The 20394-nt window shown below is 36.2% G+C and overlaps 1 protein-coding gene across 1 annotated transcript in view; it reads right to left on the reverse strand.

The window, feature by feature from the left end:
• The window catches only part of ADAM2 (ADAM metallopeptidase domain 2), a 135674-nt gene that overhangs the window by 94817 nt on the left and 20463 nt on the right, over window positions 1-20394 (reverse strand). Inside the window, exons 6-8 of the mRNA XM_046648810.1 lie at window positions 15405-15481; window positions 14826-14994; window positions 9903-9959 (exon numbers count right to left, since the gene is read on the reverse strand). Of these exons, the coding sequence (XP_046504766.1) occupies window positions 9903-9959; window positions 14826-14994; window positions 15405-15481 (303 nt within the window). The remainder of the gene's footprint in view (window positions 1-9902; window positions 9960-14825; window positions 14995-15404; window positions 15482-20394) is intronic.

Below are 20394 nucleotides of genomic sequence, written 5' to 3' on the forward strand. Positions count from 1 at the left end.
CAAACACTCCATCCAGTGACAAAAAGTAGCCCAGGTAGGCATGAGGTGAGAAACCCACTAACACTATGTTGCCTGGAGTAGTAACCTCTGCCCCATAGCATGGAGTCTCTTATGACCTAGCTTGAGACAACAGGTGACCTGGACCAGGGAAGAGCCATTTGCTCCTGTTGTCAGTATCAGCAGGAAATGACTCAAGCTCTGCTGGCACAAAGTAGCTCCACCTCCACAGGCCTGCTGTCTTCTCCCTCACCTAGAAAACACTAGGCAGAATGACCCTCAGGAAAAACTTCTACCCCCACAAAGAGCACTGGTAGAACGTGAGCAGGAGTCTCATTGGCACTGGGTAGACCAGGGAAACACTTTCCACCTGCATAGGCCCATCATCAATAATTCCTCATTCAGAGGCAATAGGAGGACAGGGAAAGCTCCTTCCACGTCTGCAGGCAGCATAGGCAGGTATCAGTAGAACCCACAGAAGCACCAGGTGAACCAGGGAAACCAAAATAGACTCACCAAGGCTCTGAAAACTTTTGTCATTGAATGCAACCCCCTGGTGTCAAGACTGGAGTGCTAAAACTAAGTAGGGTGAATGAAAAAATAAAAGATTAAGGTAGAATGCAGAATCTCATAACATAATAGTAAAAATGTCTAGAAAGCAATTGAAAATCATTTGCAATGCCAAGAATCAGGCAAATCAAAACTTGAGTGAGAAAAGTCAATCAATACACATCAACAGCAAGGTAAGCCATCTGTTAGAATTATCTGACAAGTTGATCTCGTCAAGATGGCAGTGTGAGCAGATGTTGAACTTGTCTCCTCCCACGAACACAACCAGGTTACAACAACTTTTGGAAGAATTACCCAGATTGAACACTGAAAACTGGATGAAAAGAACCCCCACAACAAGGGATAGTCCTGATGAAGGCAGAAGAGGCAGAAATTCCTGCTGGGGAGGAAAAAAGCCACCTTTGGGAGCAGTGGAGCTTCTCAGCTGACCAGGTGGGAGACACCCTAAGGTATGCAGCCCTCACTGGAGGAGTGAGGTCCGGAGCAGAGGCAATACTGATATAAGCATCCTTCAGACTCAGCCCAACTGAGATGGGGGTCTTACCGTCTGGCTTTGCTGGCTATTAACTGCAGCGAGGATACCCCCAGAAAAGCTATCGGCCAAAAGCTGAAAGGACCCGGGTTTTAAGGGCCCACACACAAACTCACTCACTGCAGCAACCTAAAGTCAGCAGAGAGAAGGCTGACAGTCCTTTGGTGAAACGAGACTCACCTGGTGGGCTCTGGGGGCATCTTGGTGAGAGGAGGGACCACTCCCGAGACTGAGACATTGGTGGGGGCCATTGTTCTGAGCTGGTCCAGGCATGCTGACATGGACCCCAGTGGAGGCCATTGAGGTTCATCCTTTGGCCTGTTAGCCCAGGGGCCTGCCACACCCACTAGAGCACAGATTTAATCCAGTTCAGCCAGGGCAGGCAACCCTCCCTAGGAACCTGCCCCACCTAACAGCAAGCCCTCAGGCTACTTTTCAGCCTGCATTGACTGGGTGCCTTGATCCTCTACAGGCAGGCAAGGGTGTCTGCCTCTGTGGGGCAGGGCCTGTGTGAGGACCAGGTGAATTGTGGGGGGGCATTGGGGGAGAAGTGGGGGCCTCTGAAGTGCAGCATCAAGGAACGCTCCTGGGGGTTGAGACGTGTGCACGGACCAGGACTGTGTTGACAGTGTATGTAGCCCTGGGGGAGGGGGGAGTCTTATCAGTGGCAGAAGACCTGTGCTTCACAAATAGATATATAAAGGATCAGGCCCACCTTCCAAAGCCTTAAACAATTGAGTGCCCTTCTGCCAAGGACCAGCCCTACTCAGCTGCACTCCTAAGAGAACTGACAACAGCCTTGTTGGCCTGAGGCCTATCACAACTGTATGCCCCTGAGCCTAGCAACCAGCTACAATGGGTCCCAAAACAATTAAGAGGAAAACTGCAATACGAGTGTGCTGATAGACTTTGTAGCCAACAGTGTTGAGGCTCCCCAAACCAGATTTACAAACAGCTGGCCAGGGAAGGAAAGATCAGACTCCCTGGGTTTTTCAAGTGGGAGCAACCCTGTCACAGCAGAAGGACACAAGTAGCCCACAAAGGGGTCACTCCTGGTTCTAATGTACTGGTGAGGAGAGGGAAGCACACTGCTGGGCCTCATAAGTCATCTCATACATAAGGCCACTTTTCCAAGATCAGGAGACATAGTTGACTCATCTAATACAAAGAAAATAGCACAGAGAAAGAGGCACAATGAGGAGGCCAAGGAATACTTTCCAAGCAAGGGAACAGTACAAAACCCCAGAAAAAGGAATAAATGCAACAGAAACTAGTGACCTACTCAACAAAGAGTTCAAACAAAATATCATGAGGATGCTCACAGATATGCGGAGAAGAATGGATGAACACAGTAAGCACATCAGCAAAGAACTGGAAGATATTTAAAAAAATCAGAAATGAAGAATACAATACTCGAAATGAGAAATTCACTAGAGGGACTCAATCTCAGAGTAGAGGAAGCAGAAGAATGGATCAGCAAGCTAGATGAAAGACTAGAGGAAATCACCCAAGCAGAACAGAAAAGAGAAAAAAGAATGAGACAGAAGGAGAACAGTGTAAGGGAACTCTGGGACAATATCAAGCATGCTAACATTCGGAGTATAGGGGTCCCACAAGGAGAAGAGAGAGACAAAGGAGCAGAAAATTTATTTGTAGGAATAATAGAGGAAAATTTTCCTAACCTGAGGAAGGAAACAGACATCCAAGTTCAGGAAGCACAGAGAGCTCCAAACAAGATAAGACCGAACAGGCCCACATCAAGACATATTATAATCAAAATGTCCAAAATTAAAGACAGAGAGAGAATCATAAAAGCAGCAAGAGAAAGTCCACAAGTGACATATAAAGAGAAGCCCATCAGGCTATCAGCAGACTTCTCGGTCGAGACTCTACAGGCAAGAAGAGTATGGCATAACATATTTAAAGTGCTAAAAGGAAAAAAGCTACAGCCAAGAATACTCTATCCATCAAGGTTGTCATTCAGAATGGAAGGAGAGATAAAGAGCTTCTCAGACAAGCAAAACTTAAAGGAGTTTTTCACCAAGAAATCAGCTCTGCAAGAAATGCTGAAAGGACTTATTTAAGAGGGAAAGCAATGACCATAAATAGAGATAAAAAAATTATCAAATAAACAAAGCAACAACAACAAAAAACCAGGCAAGAAAATCACTTGTAAGGTAAAAATAGAGTAAAGGCAGCAGATCAACTACCTGTGAAGATAATATGAAGGTTAAAAGACAAATGTACTAAAATCACCTACTTCAATGATAAGAGGGTAATGGATAGACACACACTAAACAAGAGACTATATATGATTTGAAAAACATATCATGTACGAGGAGGGGAGTGAAAAAGTAGAGCTTTTAGAAAGAGGTCAAGCTAAAGAGTCTATCTACTCAATAGAGACTGTTATATGCATAGTATCTTAAATAGGATCCTCGTGGTAATCACAAATCAGAAACCTATAACAAGCAAGAAAAAAAGGAAGACAAAAGAAATCAAACATATTACTAAAGATAGCCATCATATTACAAAGGAAGATATCAAGAGAAAAATAAAGGAACAGAGAAACACTACTAAAACACCCAGAAAAAAAGGGACAAAATGGCAATAAATACATATTTATCAACAGCTACTTTAAATGTCAATGGTCTAAATGCTCCAATCAAATGCCATAGGGTGGCAAATTGGATAAAAGAACAAGGCCCATATATATGCTGCATACAAGAGACACACTTCAGACCTACAGACACTCACAAACTGAAAGTGAAAGGATAGAAAAAGATATTCCATGCAAATGGCAAAGAAAAGAAAGCAGGGTTAGCAATACTTATATCAGACAAAATAGATTTTAAAAGAAATACTGTAATAAGAGACAAAGACAGGCACCACATAACGATAAAGGGAACAATCCAACAAGAAAATATAACACATAAATATCTATGCACCCAACATAGGAGCACCTAAATATATAAAGCAATTATTAACAGACATAAAAGGATAACACAATAAGAGTAGGGGACTTTAACACTCCACTTACACCAAAGGATAGATCATCGAAAGAGAAGATCAATAAGGAAACACTGGCCTTAAGTGACACATTAGACCAGATGCATGTAGTAGATATATACAGAACATTCCATCCAAAAACCACAGAATACACATTCTTTTCAAATGCCCGTGGAACATTCTCTAGGATTGATCACATATTAGGCCACAAAACAAGTCTCAATAAATTTAAGAAGATCGAAATAATACCTTGCATCTTTTCTGACCACACAGGTACGAAACTGGAAATCAACTACAGGAAGAAAACCAGAAAAGCCACAAAAATGTGGAGACAGAACAAAATGCTACTGAACAACGATTGCATCAATGAAGAAATCAAAAAATTCCTGGAGACAAATGAAAATGAAAACACGAAATGCCAAAATCAGTGGGATACACCAAAAGCGGTTCTACAAGGGAAGTTTATAGCAATTGAGGCCCACCTCAACAAAAAAGAAAAATCCCAAATAGACAATCTAAAAGGTCATGTAAAGGTACTGGAAAAAGAACAACAAACAAAGCAGAAAATTGGCAGAAGGAAGGAAATAATAAAAATCAGAGTAGAAATAAACAAAATACAGACTAAAAAAGCAATAGAAAAAATTAATTGAACCAAGAGGTGGTTCTTTCACAAGATAAACAAAATGGACAAACCCTTAGCTAGACTCACCAAGAAAAAAAGAGAGAAGGCTCCAATAAATAAAATCAGAAATGAAAGAGGAGAGATTACAACGGACACTTCAGAAAAACAAAAGATAATAAGAGAATACTATGAAAAGCTATACGCCAACAAATTGGATAATCTAGAAGAAATGGATAAATTCTTAGAAACATACAACCTTCCAAAACTGGACCAAGAAGAAGTAGACAATTTGAATAGACTGATCACCAGTAAGGAGATTGAAACAGCAATCAAAAACCTCCCAAAAAATAAAAATCCAGGACCAGATGGCTTCCATGGTGAATTCTACCAAACACTCAAAGAAGACTTCATACCTATCCTTCTCAAACTCTTCCAAAAAATTGAAGAGGAGGGCAGGCTTCCTAACTCCTTCTACAAAGCCAACATTATCCTGATACCCAAACCAGACTAAGACAACACAAAAAAGAAAATTAAAGGCCAATATCACTTATGAAGATCGATGCGAAAATCCTCAACAAAATACTAGCAAATGGAATACAACAATACATCAAAAAGATCATACATCATGATCAAGTGGGTTTCATTCCAGCAATGCAGGGATGGTTAAACATCCACAAATCTATCAACGTGATACAGCACATTAACAAAATGAAGAATAAAAATCACATGATCATATCTATAGATGCAGAGAAAGCATTTCACAAGATACAGCATCCATTTGTGATAAAAAACTCTAAATAAAATGGGTATAGAAGGAAAAGACCTCAACATAATAAAGGTCATATATGACAAACCCACATCAAATATTATTCTCAATGGAGAAAAAATGAAATCTATCCCTCTAAGAACAGGAACCAGACAAAGATGCCCACTGTCACCACTCTTATTTAACATAGTATTGGAAGTCCTAGCCAGAGCAAGCAGGCAAGAAAAAGGAATAAAAGGGATCCACATCAGAAAAGAAGAAGTGAAACTGTCACTCTTTGCAGATGACATGATTTTATATCTAGAATACCCTAAAGATTCCACTAAAAAACTTTTAGAAACAATAAAGGAATACAGTCAATTCGCGGGAAACAAAATCAACATACAAAAATTGTTTGCGTTTCTATACACTAACAACGAAGGTGCAGAAAGAGAAATTAAGAACCCAATCCCATTTACAATTGCAACAAAAGGAATAAGATACCTAGGAATAAACTTAACCAAAGACGTGAAAGATCTGTAAACCAAAAACTATAAAATGTTGTTGAAAGAAATCGAAGGAGGCACAAAGAAATGGAAAGAGATTCCGTGCTCTTGGATTGGAAGAATTAACATTGTTAAAATGTCCATACGTCCTAAAGCAATCTATAGATTCAATGCAATCCCTATCAAAGTTCCAAAAACACTTTTCACAGAAATAGAACAAAGAATCCTAAAATTTATATGAAACAACAATAGACCCAGAATAGACAAAGGATTCCCGAGAAAAAAGAACAACGCTGGAGGTATCACGCTCCCTGATTTCAAAAAAGCCATAGTAACCAAAACAGCATGGTACTGGCACAAAAGCAGACACACAGATCAATGGAGCAGAATTGAGAGCCCAGAATTAAACCCATACGTTTATGGACAGCTAATATTTGACAAGGGAGCCAAGAGCATACGATGGAGAAAGGAGAGTCTGTTCAATAAATGGTGTTGGGAAAATTGACAGCAATGTGCAAAAGAATGAGAGTAGACCATTCCCTTACACCATGCACAAAAATCAACTCATAATAGATTAAGCACAATGTAAGACCCAACACCATGAGACTTCTAGAAGGAAACATAGGCAGTACGCTCTTTGACATCAGTTTGAGCAGCATATTTTCAATTCCCATGTCTGTCTGGGCAAGGAAAACAAAAGAAAAAATGAACAAATGGGACTACATCAAACTAAAAAGTTTCTGCACAGCAAAGGAAACCATCAACAAAACGAAAAGACAGCCTAACAATTGGGAGAAGATATTTGCAAACCATATATCAGATAAGGGCTTAATATCCAAAATATACAAAGAATTAATGCAGCTCAACAACAAAAAAAATCAACAAGCCAATTAGAAAATGGGGGAAAGATCTGAACAGAGATTTCTCCGAAGAAGATATACAGATGGCCATCAGGCATATGAAAAGATACTCAATATCATTAGCTATCAGGGAAATGCAAATCAAAACTACAATGAAGTGTCACCTCACTTCAGTCAGAATGGCTATGATTAACAAGACAGGAAACAACAAATGTTGGAGAGGATGTGGAGAGAAGGGAACCCTTGTTCACTGCTGGTGGGAGCAAAAATTGGTGCAACCACTATGGAAAGCAGTATGGAGTATCCTCAGAAAATTAAGAACAGATCTACCATATGATCCAGATATCCCACTGCTGGGTATTTATCCAAAGAACTTGAAAACACAAAGGCATAAAGATACTTGCACCCCTATATTCATTGCAGCATTATACACAATAGCCAAGACATGGAAGCAACCTAGGTGCCCATCAAGGGACGAATGGATAAAGAAGATGTGGTATATATACACAATGGAATACTACTCAGCCATAAGAAATGATGAAATCCTGCCATTTGTGACAACATGGATGGACTTTGAGGGTATTATGCTGAGTGAAATAAGTCAGAGGGAGAAAGTCAAATACCATATGATCTCACTCATAAGTAGAAGATGAAAACGACAAAAAAAAACACATAGCCTTGGAGATTGGATTGGTGGTTACCATAGTGGGAGGGAGGAGGGCAAAAGGGGTGATTAGGCTCACATGTGAGGGGATGGACTATAATTAGTTTTCGGGTCGTGAACATGATGTAATCTACACAGAATTCGAAATATGATGTACATCCGAAAATAAATCAATTGGTTAATTTAAAAAAAGAATTATCTGACAAGAATTTAAAGTAGCTTTCATAAAAATATAACAACAAATAATTTAAAATATTATTCAAAGGGAGTGACATCAGCAAAATGGAGGGCTGGGAAAGCTCTGAACCCTTGTTCCTCTATGGAAACATCAAAAAACAACCAGAAACTGGCTGAAATAACCTTATAGAAACTCTGGGAAACAGTCAAGGGTCTACAGCAACCTAGCAAATGTTCATTGATGAAAAAGACATCTTGAAAGTGGCAGGAAATTTTGTGATATTTTTATACCCTGCTGCCCCATTCTCTGTCCAGTGTGGCATGGCTTAATCTAGAGGAGATTAAGATAAAATAATTGCAAGAGGTAGTTATTTTTTTAAATGCTAAATTTTCAATAAAAATCACAAAGTGCCTTAGTCAGTTTGGGCTGCTCTGGTAAAAAGACCATAGACTGGATGCTTAGACAACAAACATTTATTTCTTACCATTCTTGAAGCTGGGAAGTCTAAGATCAAGGCTCCAGTAGATCTAGTATCTGATGAGAACTCTCTTCCTAGTTCATAGCTGGCCTTCTTGCATTCCTTTTGCTGTGTCCTCACATGGCAGAAGGGGTCAGGGAGCTCTCTGGGGTCTCTTTTATAAGGGAACTAACCTCATTCATGAGGGTTCCACCTTCATGACCTAAGCCACTCCCAAATGTCCCACCTCCAAATACGATCACATTGCGTTAGGTTTTGATATGAATTTTGAAGGGATACAAACATTCCGTCTATATCATAAGGCAAAAAATGAAACAAAAAGGCATTGCCCAAGGAACCAAATAAATTGGGAGAAATCCTCCCTGAGGAAGTGCAGACTCACTAGACAAAGTCTTTAAAACAGCTATCTAAAATATGCTCAAAGAGCTAAAGGAAAACACAGACAAAGAACTAAGGGAAATCAGGAAAATGATATATGAACCAAATGCGAATATCACCAAAGACATAGAAATTATAAAAAGAAACCAAATATAAATTCTGGAGCTGAAAAAGCAATAAGTGAATTGAAAATGTACTATAAGTGTTCAACAGCAGATTTGAAGAGGCAGATGAAAGATTCAGGAAACTTGAGGATAGGAAAATTGAAATTATTGAGTCTAAGAAACAGAAATGAGAAAAGAAGGGACTTATGGGATACCATTATACAGAACAATATATGAACTATGGGAATCCCAGAAGAAGAAGAGAGATTATTGGAAGAAACAATGGTTAAAAACTTCCCCAATTTGATGAAACACATGAATCTACAAATCCTGGAATCTCAATAAAATCTAAGAAGGATAAACCCAAAGAGACACACTGAGACACATTATAATAAAACAAATTATAATCAAACTGTCGAAAACTAAAGGTAGAGTATTTAAAGCAGCAAGAGAGAAGTAACTAATCACATAAAAGGGATGATGATAAGATTCCTAGCCAATTTCTCAGCAGAAACCTCAGAGGCCAGAAAACAGTGGGATGATATATTTCAAGTGCTGAAAGCAAAATGGTATAGGCACTTTGGCAGATAGTCTGGGAGTTTCTTACAAAATGAAAAATACTTTTATTATATGATCCAGCAATCATATTCCTTGATATTTGCCCAAAGGAGTTGAAACTTCTGTCCACACAAAAACCTGCACATGGGTGTTTACAGCAGCTTTATTCGTAATTGCCAAAACTTGGAAGCAATCAACATATCCTTCAGTAGGTGAATTGATAAACTGTGGTACATTCAGATAACGGGATATTATTCAGTGCTGAAAAGAAATGAGCTATCAAGCCATGAAAAGCATGGAGGAAAGTTAAATGCATATTGCTATGTGAAAGAAGCCAATCTGTAATGGCTACATACTGTGCCTTTCAACTACATAACATTCTGAAAGAAGCAGAACTATGGAGACAGTAAAAAAAATCAGTGGTTGCCAGGTGCTAGGTGGATGGGAAGGATGGATAAAAATTACTAAGAAACTATCCTAAATGTACGAATTGTTTTAATTTACATTATTTATATAAAATTAAGAATAAATATAGAGTTGATTTCCAACTTACTGTTGATATTAGTAATTTAAAATACATTAAAGCAGAGATATAGCAAAAATTATCATTTATTGTCTTGTTATAACTTTATCACAATTTTTTATAACTCCTCATTGCTAATATAAATTTACATAAGGCAAATAAATCAGAATATACTTACCAAAGTTTTTTCAACTACAACATGCATTTCTATATATCGAGGGAAGTCTGCAAGTGGCTGAAAAAAATACACAAACTTTGCATCAAAATTGAAGGATTACTTAAATATCTTAATGTATATCACTACTTCATGAATTCAATGTTGAAAAATCTGGTTTTATATATAAAAATAGAACCAGAGAATATAAGCAAAACTAAGTATCACAGAATCATTTTCAGAATATTGCCTTTGTCACATCTTTTGTACCTGATCAACCATTTAATTTACTCAGAAAATGACTTTCCTCTATGTTCCATTCTGGATATTCTCATTGGTACTGGGCTGCTCATATTAGTCTCTTCTCTGAAGAAACTTTTTGACTCTCCATTACAAAATGTGTATATTTCTATGAGCTTAATGATGCTATTATACATACACATACTGTGGTATGGTTTTATCTATGACCCTGAGAGAGTAAGGACACAAGTCTGTGTTTACAAGGATGGGGTTTCATCTGAAGGATAAAGTTAATCCTTGCATAAATCACTTCAGAAAAAAATGAGCAACAGAGATTCAAAATGACTTTCTTAAACTGGATCATGGACGTCTCAAGAAGCAGCTTCTAGGTATGATGTCATCCACTTAGAGCATAGTGGTTAAGTTAGGCACAAATGTGAGGCTTAATGGGGTTTGAACTCCGGTTTATCATTTACGTGACTTAAGACTCTGAAAAACAAGGGGATAAAGTAGTAATTGTTGTAACTACTTTTAATAAAATATTGCTTATGTTCATCATTATTTTTACATGAAGGTAACTTAGGAGGAATGCATTGGGGGAAACTTGTAAGACAGGCTTTGCAAGCACTTTAAGGCTATAGTGTAGATAACTCAAAATATTTTGTTACTAAAATAGCATACTATCTACAAGCATTGGACAAATAGCTAGAAGCAGGAAAGGAGGACCAAATTTTAGAAATTGAGGAAATGTTTATTATGCTTATTTTAAGTCTGCATTTTCCTGTTTTAAATTGATATTTAATCCCTTGAAAGTTCAAAAGTGTCACATTTTAGTTAAACTGTTTTCCTTAACATATGAAAGGAGCACTAATGAAGAAACAACAAATCTTGGATTTAGCAGAGATCAAAAAAGTGATGGTTATAGCAATTTAAAAGAAAAGATGAGAAAGGTCAGTAAGACAAATTTAGGGCTGATTGGTCACCCATTTTTCCCTCACTTTGAAATTCTTTCTTCACCCAAACCCTGGAAATTTGGGGATTCGTCTCAAAAAATGCAGATGAAATCCTGTTATGATCTAACTGGTTTCTTATCATTTCCATCCAAAATTAAGCACCAAATGTTTCATGATAATTTTCATACTTTTTATTAAAGGAAATTACAACCAAACAAGGAAATGGCACTACTTATCTAGAGGATACAAATAAACATTTAAGTTAATTGAGAGAAACAATATATTAATGGGTTGAGGAATTCAAAACTGTTTATTTGTTTTAACCAACATGTTAGTTACCTAACATTTCCTGAAGTAATTTTTGTTCATTCTCATTTTTGAGATTGGGATTGGTGATATTTAGTTAATAATAATTTATTCATTTACCAAACAATACGGTTTTATGAAGAAAAGATGCATAGTCCATTTTAGCCAAATAAATAAAACCTTATGATGTGTGCATACAAGAATGCCAGGAAATGTGGATGTTGGAAAGGTGTTCAAGTGTTAGGTTTAAAAAGATCTCAAAAGCCATTTTATTTAGTAAGATAAAGTAGCCATAGGAGGAGATGAATTGCTTAGCTATGTGTTTTATAAAGATGACTCTGATTACGAGAAAGTTTACTTTGGTTAAATAAACACTAAAGAATTGGATCTAGATGAGAAGACAGAGAACACTACTGGATGATCCAATTGCAATATAAATAAAGAGTTAAATGTAAAGGATGTCAAAGGCCATTGGTAAGAATATTCGGGGAGAAGGGACATGAAGATGATAGATTAGACAGATAGATGATAGACAAATAGATAGCTACATAGATAGATTATGTGCGTGTTTGTGTATTTTGTTTAACTTGGGCAACCGTTATGTCCAATATGGGATCAATAACTCAGGAAAAATTTAGGAATGAGAATGAGAGATGTGTAAATCACAGTAGATAAAGCCATGGAAAATACAAAAGACAAACAAAACACTGAGATATAATATAGGAAATATCAATATCTAGAATGTGAATGTATAAGGAAAAGTCAGAAAAAGTGAGACAGAATGAAAAACAGGAGAGCTTTATCAGAAAGTAAAGTGAGTCAAAAAATTCCAAGGAAGGTTTTGGGGCCAGCCCAGTGGCACAGTGGTTAAGTTCACATGTTCCGCCTCAGCAGCCCAGGGTTTGCAGGTTCAGATCCCAGGTGTGTACCTATGCACCACTTGTCAAGCCATGCTGCGGCAGGTGTCCTACATGTATAGGAGAGGAAGATGGGCATGGATGTTAACTCAAGGCCAGTCTTCCTCACAGGAAAAAGAGGAAGATTTGTGGTGGATGTTAGCTCAAGGCTAATCTACCTCAAAAAAAAAAAGAAAAAGAAAGAAAGAAAAATTCCAGGGAGATTTTATTTTATTTCACCATTAACATTATACTTAACAGTGATGGACTGAATCCTTTACTCCTAAGATTAGCACAAGACTAGATCTTTTTCAGTTATTCAACATTATACTGGAGGTGCTAACTAGAGCAATTAGGCAATAAAAAATAAATGAAAACTATCAATTGAAAAGAACATAAACTATCTTTATTTAAGATGACGTGATCTCATACAAAGAAAAATCACAGCATCCAATAAAAACCTAAGAAACATTTTCAACAAGTTAGTAGAATATAAAATTAGTATACAAAAATAATATCCAAATACTAATAATGAGAAATCCAAATTTGAAATAAAAATTATATGTGCAATAGCATTTAAATAATAAAATTTGTAAAAATAAATTTAACAAAAGAAGTTGTGTTGATGAATTAAAGACTGAACTATGCAAAACATTGCAGAAAGAAATTAAAGAAACCTAAAAACAAAAAGCTATTCAATGTTCATGGATAGGAAGAGTTAATATTATTAAATGGTAATATTCCCCAGATTAATGTACTGAATCAACACAATTCCAGCTGACTTTTTAAGAGAATTGAGAATAAATGAATTTTAAAATTCATTTGGAAATGCATAGTACCAAAATAGCCAAAACAATCTTGAAAAAGAACATTATTGAGGAATGTACACTTACTAATTCCAAAACTTACATCAAAGGTATGGTAGTGGGGCTGGCCCAGTGGCCAAGCAGTTAAGTTTGCGCTCTGCTTAGGTCGCCCAGGGTTTCGCTGGTTCGGATCCTGGGCACGGACATAGCACCACTCATCAAGCCACCCTGAGGCGGCATCCCACATGCCACAGCTAGAAGGACCCACAACTAAAAATATGTAACTATGTACCTGGGGGGTCTTGGGGAAAAAAAGGAAAAATAAAATCTTTGAAAAAAAAAGGTATAGTAGTAAAAAAAAAAAAGTGTGATTCTGGCATAAGAAGCGACATAAAAATCAATGAAATATAATTGGAAGTGCAGAAATAATCCCTAACTTTTTTGGTCAAATGACCTTTCAAAAAAAAGGCCATGAAAATTCAGTGGAACAAAGAATAGACTTTTCAACAAAGTCTGTTGGGAAAATAGATATCCAAGTAAAAATGATTAATTTAGAACCCTACCTCACTCCATACAAAAATTAACTTAAATTGGATCTTATATTAAAATGAAAGAGATTAAACAATAAAACTCTCAAAAGAAATATAGGAATAAATTTTGTAACCCTGGTGTGATGGTTAATCGTATCTGTCACTTGACTGGGCCACAATACCAAGATTTTTGGTCAAATATTATTCTGGGTGTTTCTGTGATGGTGATTTTTGGATAACATAAACATTTAGGTTGGTGGACATTGAGTAAAGCAGATTACACTTAATATTATGGAGGGATCTCATCTAATCTGTTGCAGGCCTTATTAAAACAAAGACTACCTCCTAAACAATAAGGAATTCTGCCACCAGACTACCTTTGGACTTGAATGCAACTCTTCCCTAGGTCTCCAGACTGCCAATCTACCCTTAGGATTTTCTCTCTCTCTCCACATTTGTGTGTGTGTGAACAGATATATAAATACATACAACACACACATATTATATACACATATATCTTGTTGGTTCTGTTTCTCTGGAAAAATATCTGCCCTGAAAGAGACTCTTAACTACTGTAACTGCAAAACTGAGATTGCTGAAAAACAAACCCAAAGTCTCATTCTGTGAGTGGAAGAATTACCAACCTCACAGAGTGTCTACTGTTAAATTCAGGGCATTAATGAGGAAGGAATGAGATCCCAAAAATTGGAATGAAGATATTTGGGAAGACTGATGAAGCTAGGGTCATTGAACCCCTAAGTTTTGATGAGTTGTCTTTGCCAGTAGCAGCAGCCTCTCCATCCTGGTATAAGGAGATTAACCCTACATTTCTTGAGGAAAATGTAATGGCCTCCTCTGAGGAAGTTGCCTTAAAAGACACTGGTGATTCTCCTCACGACCCTAAATATATCTTCAATATTTATGTGAATGGCCTTTGTGATTACTATATCAAAATTTTGGCATGATGTATATGGAGAAAGAAGTGCATCTGCAAACAATAAGGTCTAGATCACTGGAAAAAAATGCCACTAACAGTGGAAAATGCCAGTTCGGAATTGTAGAAAACTGAATGACTAGTTTTAAGGCTTGCAATGTAAGTTATGAAGTTTCTGGTGCATTTATCTATCTATAATATACATTAATGTAAATAGTTTGTCTATCAAAAAATATATTGCTGCATAGCAATAACATATAGTTTACTCAATTAATCACCTACCTCTATACTTTGTATTTTATAGGTCACTTCTCTTGACTCAATACTGTCCTCGGTATACAAAGAAACACGTGCATTCTTATGTTTTACTGGGTAAATCACATGTTCAAAGCCAATTGAAGGCTCCAAGGGCTCAATTCCATAACTTACATTTTCAAACTGTAGTAAACCCCTACGAATGCCAAAAAATAAGTGAATAAATAAAATAATGCATGTTTAAGTCAACAAAATGCTACTTAATCAGTTTTTTTAATAGTATGCAAACTATTTTCAGTCTTAGTCTTAGGTGGTAAAGTAGGAAAAAGTTACTGATTATGCACAAACTTACTGAGTGGCACAGAATAGTAATGGTATTGGTATTCACTTAGCTATTAATATTTCATAGTATCCAAATCTATCAAAAATCTTCATTCAGGATAAGGGTAAGAGACATTACAAGAATTTCCATATGCTTTTCCAATGATAGTTTCCCATAATAAGTCATACCTTGTACTTTAGGACCCCTGAATATACTTTTAAAAATTTAAAAATTATTTCTAAAAAAATATTTTATTTTGTAATGATAAAATTATATATCACAACCTGAGTCCAGTACATGTGCTAACAATCACCATAGAATTTGGATAACCTTCAATATGCCCTTGGTAGTAGCAAAAATTCTGAAAAATAAAGATAAAATACACACCTCTATTAGAATAATTCATGTTAAAGGTACAGTTTTCAAATATTTAAACAATATGTTTATTTGTGTGTATGTGTCAAACATTCTTTGTTTTCAAAATAGATTTATAAGATTATTAAGTGAGCATTTGGTTCAATTATCCAAACTTTTCCCCACAGATTCAAAAAGAATAGGTACACATCCATATTTTTCTCCTGTTACAAATTAAACATAACATTCTCAGTCATTAGGACCAAGGTAAAAATCATCAAAAACTTATTTTTTCATACTTTCCTGACAATTTTTCAAGGTAGAGATAAAAAAAAAAAGAATCCAAAAGAGAATTTTTTTTTTAAATTACTTGAGTGTAATGGCAGAGTAGCTCACCTTGAAGTAACTCTCTCATTGATAAGAAGTATAAACTCTGGAAAAATAATTTTTAAACTCCAACTACAAAGGCAGGCAGGAAAAGGTGCAAGAAGAGAATCAACACCAGAAAAAAGAAAACTGCATTTATTGAGATTTGCATTCACACTGGTTTTCATCTGAGGGCACTCTCAGAGGCATGGCAGCACAAGGTAGCTAATATTTCAAAAATAAAAAATAAAAAAGCAGATATAAATAAAACTATATCGATAATAGCATTAAATGTGATTGGGTTCAACACAATCCAGTAAAAGGCAGACATTGTCAGACAAAGTAAAAAACAAGACACAACTATAAACTGTCAATAAGTATCATGCTTTGAATTCAAAGACACAAATAGACTAAAAGCAAAAGGATGAACAAAGATGTATCTTGCAAATAGCAACCAGAGGCAAATTGGAATGACTATACTAATAATAGACAAAAGAGATTTCAAAAAAAAATCATTACTAGAAATAAAAAGCAGTGTTCTATAATAATAAAAGGTTCGACTGATCTGGAAGATATAACAATTGTAAACATAGATGCACCAAATGAGAGCATCAAAATGTACATACCAAAAATAGGTAGAAGTGAAGGGAGAGAGAGACAATTCAACATCATAATTGAAGAATTTTTTCCTCTCTTTCTTACTTTCAATAATGGGTAGAACAACTAGGCAGCAAGGAAATACAAGACTTGAAAACACCATAAACCAACTAAACCTAGCAGACAGATATCTATAAAACATTCCACCAAATAACAACACAATAAACATTCTTCCTATGTGCACATGGAACATTTTCCAGGATAGACCACAGGCTAAGCCATAAAAAAGCTTCAATTCATTTAAAAGTATAGAAATAATAAAACATGTTTTGTGATAATAATGTGTAAAATTAGAAATAACAGAAAAATTTAGAGAAACTCACAAATATGTGGAAATTAAACATCACATCCCTAAATAACTTGTGGGTCAAAGAAGAAATAAAATGCAAAACCAGAAAATATGATAAATTAAAATGAAGCCATACCACACTAAAACTAATGGGATGCAGCTAAAGTGGTACTTAGAGATAAATTTTATATGTATAAATTCATATATTAAGAAAGAAAAAAGATCTCAAATAAATATCCTAACCATCCACCGGAAAAAAACAAACTAAACCTAAGTCAAGCAGAAGAAAGGAAATAATAAAGATTAGAGTGAAATAAAATAAATAATAGATAAAGAATAGAATAAATCAACGAAACCAAAAACTGGCTCTTTGAAATGATAAACAAAACTGACAAACTTTTAGCTAGATTGAATAAGAAAAAAAGAGAAGACTCACATTACTAAAATTGGAAATTAAAGTAGGATATTACTACCAACCTTACAGAAATAAAAATGAGTATGAGAGAATACTCAGAATAATTGTATGACAACACATTAGATAATGTAGATAAATGGACAAATTCCTAAAAAATATACAAACTGCGTTCCTTATCAATAGCACTTCTTCCCCTACCAGCACTCATGGACTCATAGAATGCCTTGTTTACTGTCGTGGCAGTCTGCACAGCATTGTGTCTGATACAGAAACTTATTTCCCAGCAAATGAAGTGCAGCAATGGGTTTATGTACCTGAAATTAACGTCTTACCATATACTCTAACATCATCTGGAAGCACTTGGCCTAATTGAAAGATAGACTAGGTTACTGAAAATGCATTTATCACGCCAGTTGGGAGACATTAGTCTGAAAGGCTGGTCTTATGTTTGAATCAGAGACCATTACATGGCATGGTTTCCTGACAGCAATTAGGGTTTCAACAATTTCCTGACAGAAATAAGAGTGTCTCCTCTCACCATTATACCTAATAACTCTTGTAGAATTTTCGCTTTACATACCAGTAACCTTTAGCTCCTAGTGCCCATTGGGGAATTCATCCACCAGGGGACATAATAACAGTTTCACTAATTTGGAAGATGAAACTTCCAGCTGGATATTTTGAGCTCCTTATGCCACTGAACAAACAGGCTAATCTAGTGGCTAGAGTAACTAACTCTGAATATCAAAGGGAAAGCGTTTGCTTTTACCAATGGAGACAAGAAAGGCTACGTTTTGGAACCCAGTTGATTATGACAGCAACCAAAACAAAGTATAATTAAGGATGTAGACTCTTTCGGAATAAAGATTTGCACCATTCTGCTAGGTAAATATCTTTAACAAGCTGAGGTTCCTGCTGAAAGCAACTGAAATGGGGAATAGGTGCCGGGAAAAAGAAGCCATAAATAGCAATCATGGTTTATTACAGAAATGAAACTACAGTAGCTTTGCATATTTTCTCTTTGCTTGTTAAATGTGTATGTATCTGTTTACATGTATATGCTGGCCATTTTCTTCTTCTTTACCTTCCTCTTCTTATTACTTTACATACAAGTTGTTGGAGGACAACTTTACAATTCATTCTCTAGTTAACATAGTATTCAGTAGGACTGTGACTGAATTTGAGGAGAAATTAATATAACTAGCAAGAAAGACAATGACTCTTCTGATTGTGTGCCTTCTCATTTTGGAGGAAGGGTGAAAATTTCTTCACTTATAAAAAAGACAGCTGAGGGGCTGGCCTGGTGGTGAAGTAGTTGAGTTTGCATGTTCTGCTTTGGTGACCCAGGGTTCGTGGGTTTGGATCCCTGGTGCAGACCTACACACTGCTCATCAAGCCATGCTGTGGTGGTGTCCCAGATACAAAGTGGAGGAAGAGCGGCACAGATGTTAGCTCAGGGTCAATCTTCCTCTCCAAAAAAAAAGATAGTTGAATCTTGTTAAATAGAAATGTAGGAGGGTTTTGTTGTTTTACAGAGTTCAAATGTGTATAAAAGAGTGCATATGGAAGCTGAGTAGTCAATTATTTATGTATTGCCACTCAGCTTCAAATTGACCTTTTGCCTGCTTTATGTAAATGAATCTGGGCCCCTCAATTATTTCTTTCTTTGTCAGATGGCACTGAAACTTTACCAGTAAAGGTTGCTGGAGAGCATGAGAATAGAGCTTTGCATTCTGGTTCCAGTATGCAAACTGGGTAGGCTCCTACAGAGTGAACAGATTATAGCAACACCAGGATCCCTCAGTGCTTAGAGATTCTCCAGTACCCAGATTCTTCAGTGTGGTGGCCACTATCACTCATCAGCCAGTATTTCCTTCCATCATCCAGGCCCCTCTCCTTTCATAGCAGAGTGGCTTTGGTGAAATAATTCCTTGTGAACAGATTTCCTGGCTACTGCAAAGGGCAGATTTCCAGAAAGTTCTAAAGAAAAATTTTACAGTAAGATCTGTTGGTACAGCACCACAGTGATTTCCTGCTATTCAGAGACCCATGGTTGTGCCCCTTTTAACAAGATTTAGATCTCAACTCTAGGGTGAGGAGATTGTCTTCCTTAGCCCAGGCCTAGGGTTTCCAGCTGCTTCTTGTATCTGGTATTCCTATGTTCTTTAGAGTTTTTTTTCACTTCTTATTTTTCACTCTAACCTCTGTTATTGTTAATAACTCTTTATATTAAACTTTCCCTGTTTAAATTACTGTGTGGTTTCTTTATGTTAACTAGACAGACTAAAACAGTGTCTCATTTCTTTTTACATATTTCATTGACATATCATCGTAATGGACTATTTTGTATTTTTTTGATTGTGGGTCCACATAGGACTTTATGAATCATACTTTATGTGATTAAGGTAAAATACCTCTACCTTTCCAGCAAGTTTTGTCCACTTTCTTCCAAACATTGTTTGCATTACCCAGATTGATAACATTTCTAACTCTTTGGAACAATAACTGTTATATTGACCTTAAAAATACAGTGATTGCAAAAGTTGGAAATCAATAAACAAATCATTTTTAGGTCAACATAGGATAAAATTTTCATGGAGGAATCAAAAGGCTTATCATTATTATTACACAATTTCCTTCTGTAGTTTTTTAATTTTTAGCCTTGCCATTCTTTTGCACTGTTTTCCTTTATAACGTCTTGTTCAATATTCTATCTGCATTCAAAAAGAATGTGTACACTCTTGTTATTGTGTATCATCTCTTATAAAAGTTGATTAGGTCGACTTGATTGATAGATCTGCTTAAGTCACCAACATACTTGCTGAGTTTCTTTCTACTTCATTCATCAATCATTGAGAGAGGAATGTTTAAATCTTCAATTATAGCAATATTTTATCTATTTCGTCTTTAATTTCTGCCTCCTGTAATTTGAGGTCCATTTTTATGTGCATATACATTTTGGATTGTTATGCCATCCTGGCAATTTTAGCTTTTAATCATGATGAATATCTCTCTGCTTGTCCTGGAGAGATCATAAAGTCTACGACAATGATGAATGGCCTACACTTGTAAGCTCTACATACAGGGAATAAATTCTTTCTGTGTTTAACTGGCTGATTTATTCTTTTGTAGATAAGTCTGTATTTACCAAGATAATATGACTTTTAGGGATGAAAATCATCTGTAGAATTCA

The sequence above is a fragment of the Equus quagga genome, chromosome 22 (assembly GCF_021613505.1).
Source record: "Equus quagga isolate Etosha38 chromosome 22, UCLA_HA_Equagga_1.0, whole genome shotgun sequence".
NCBI classification, from domain to species: Eukaryota; Metazoa; Chordata; class Mammalia; order Perissodactyla; family Equidae; genus Equus; species Equus quagga.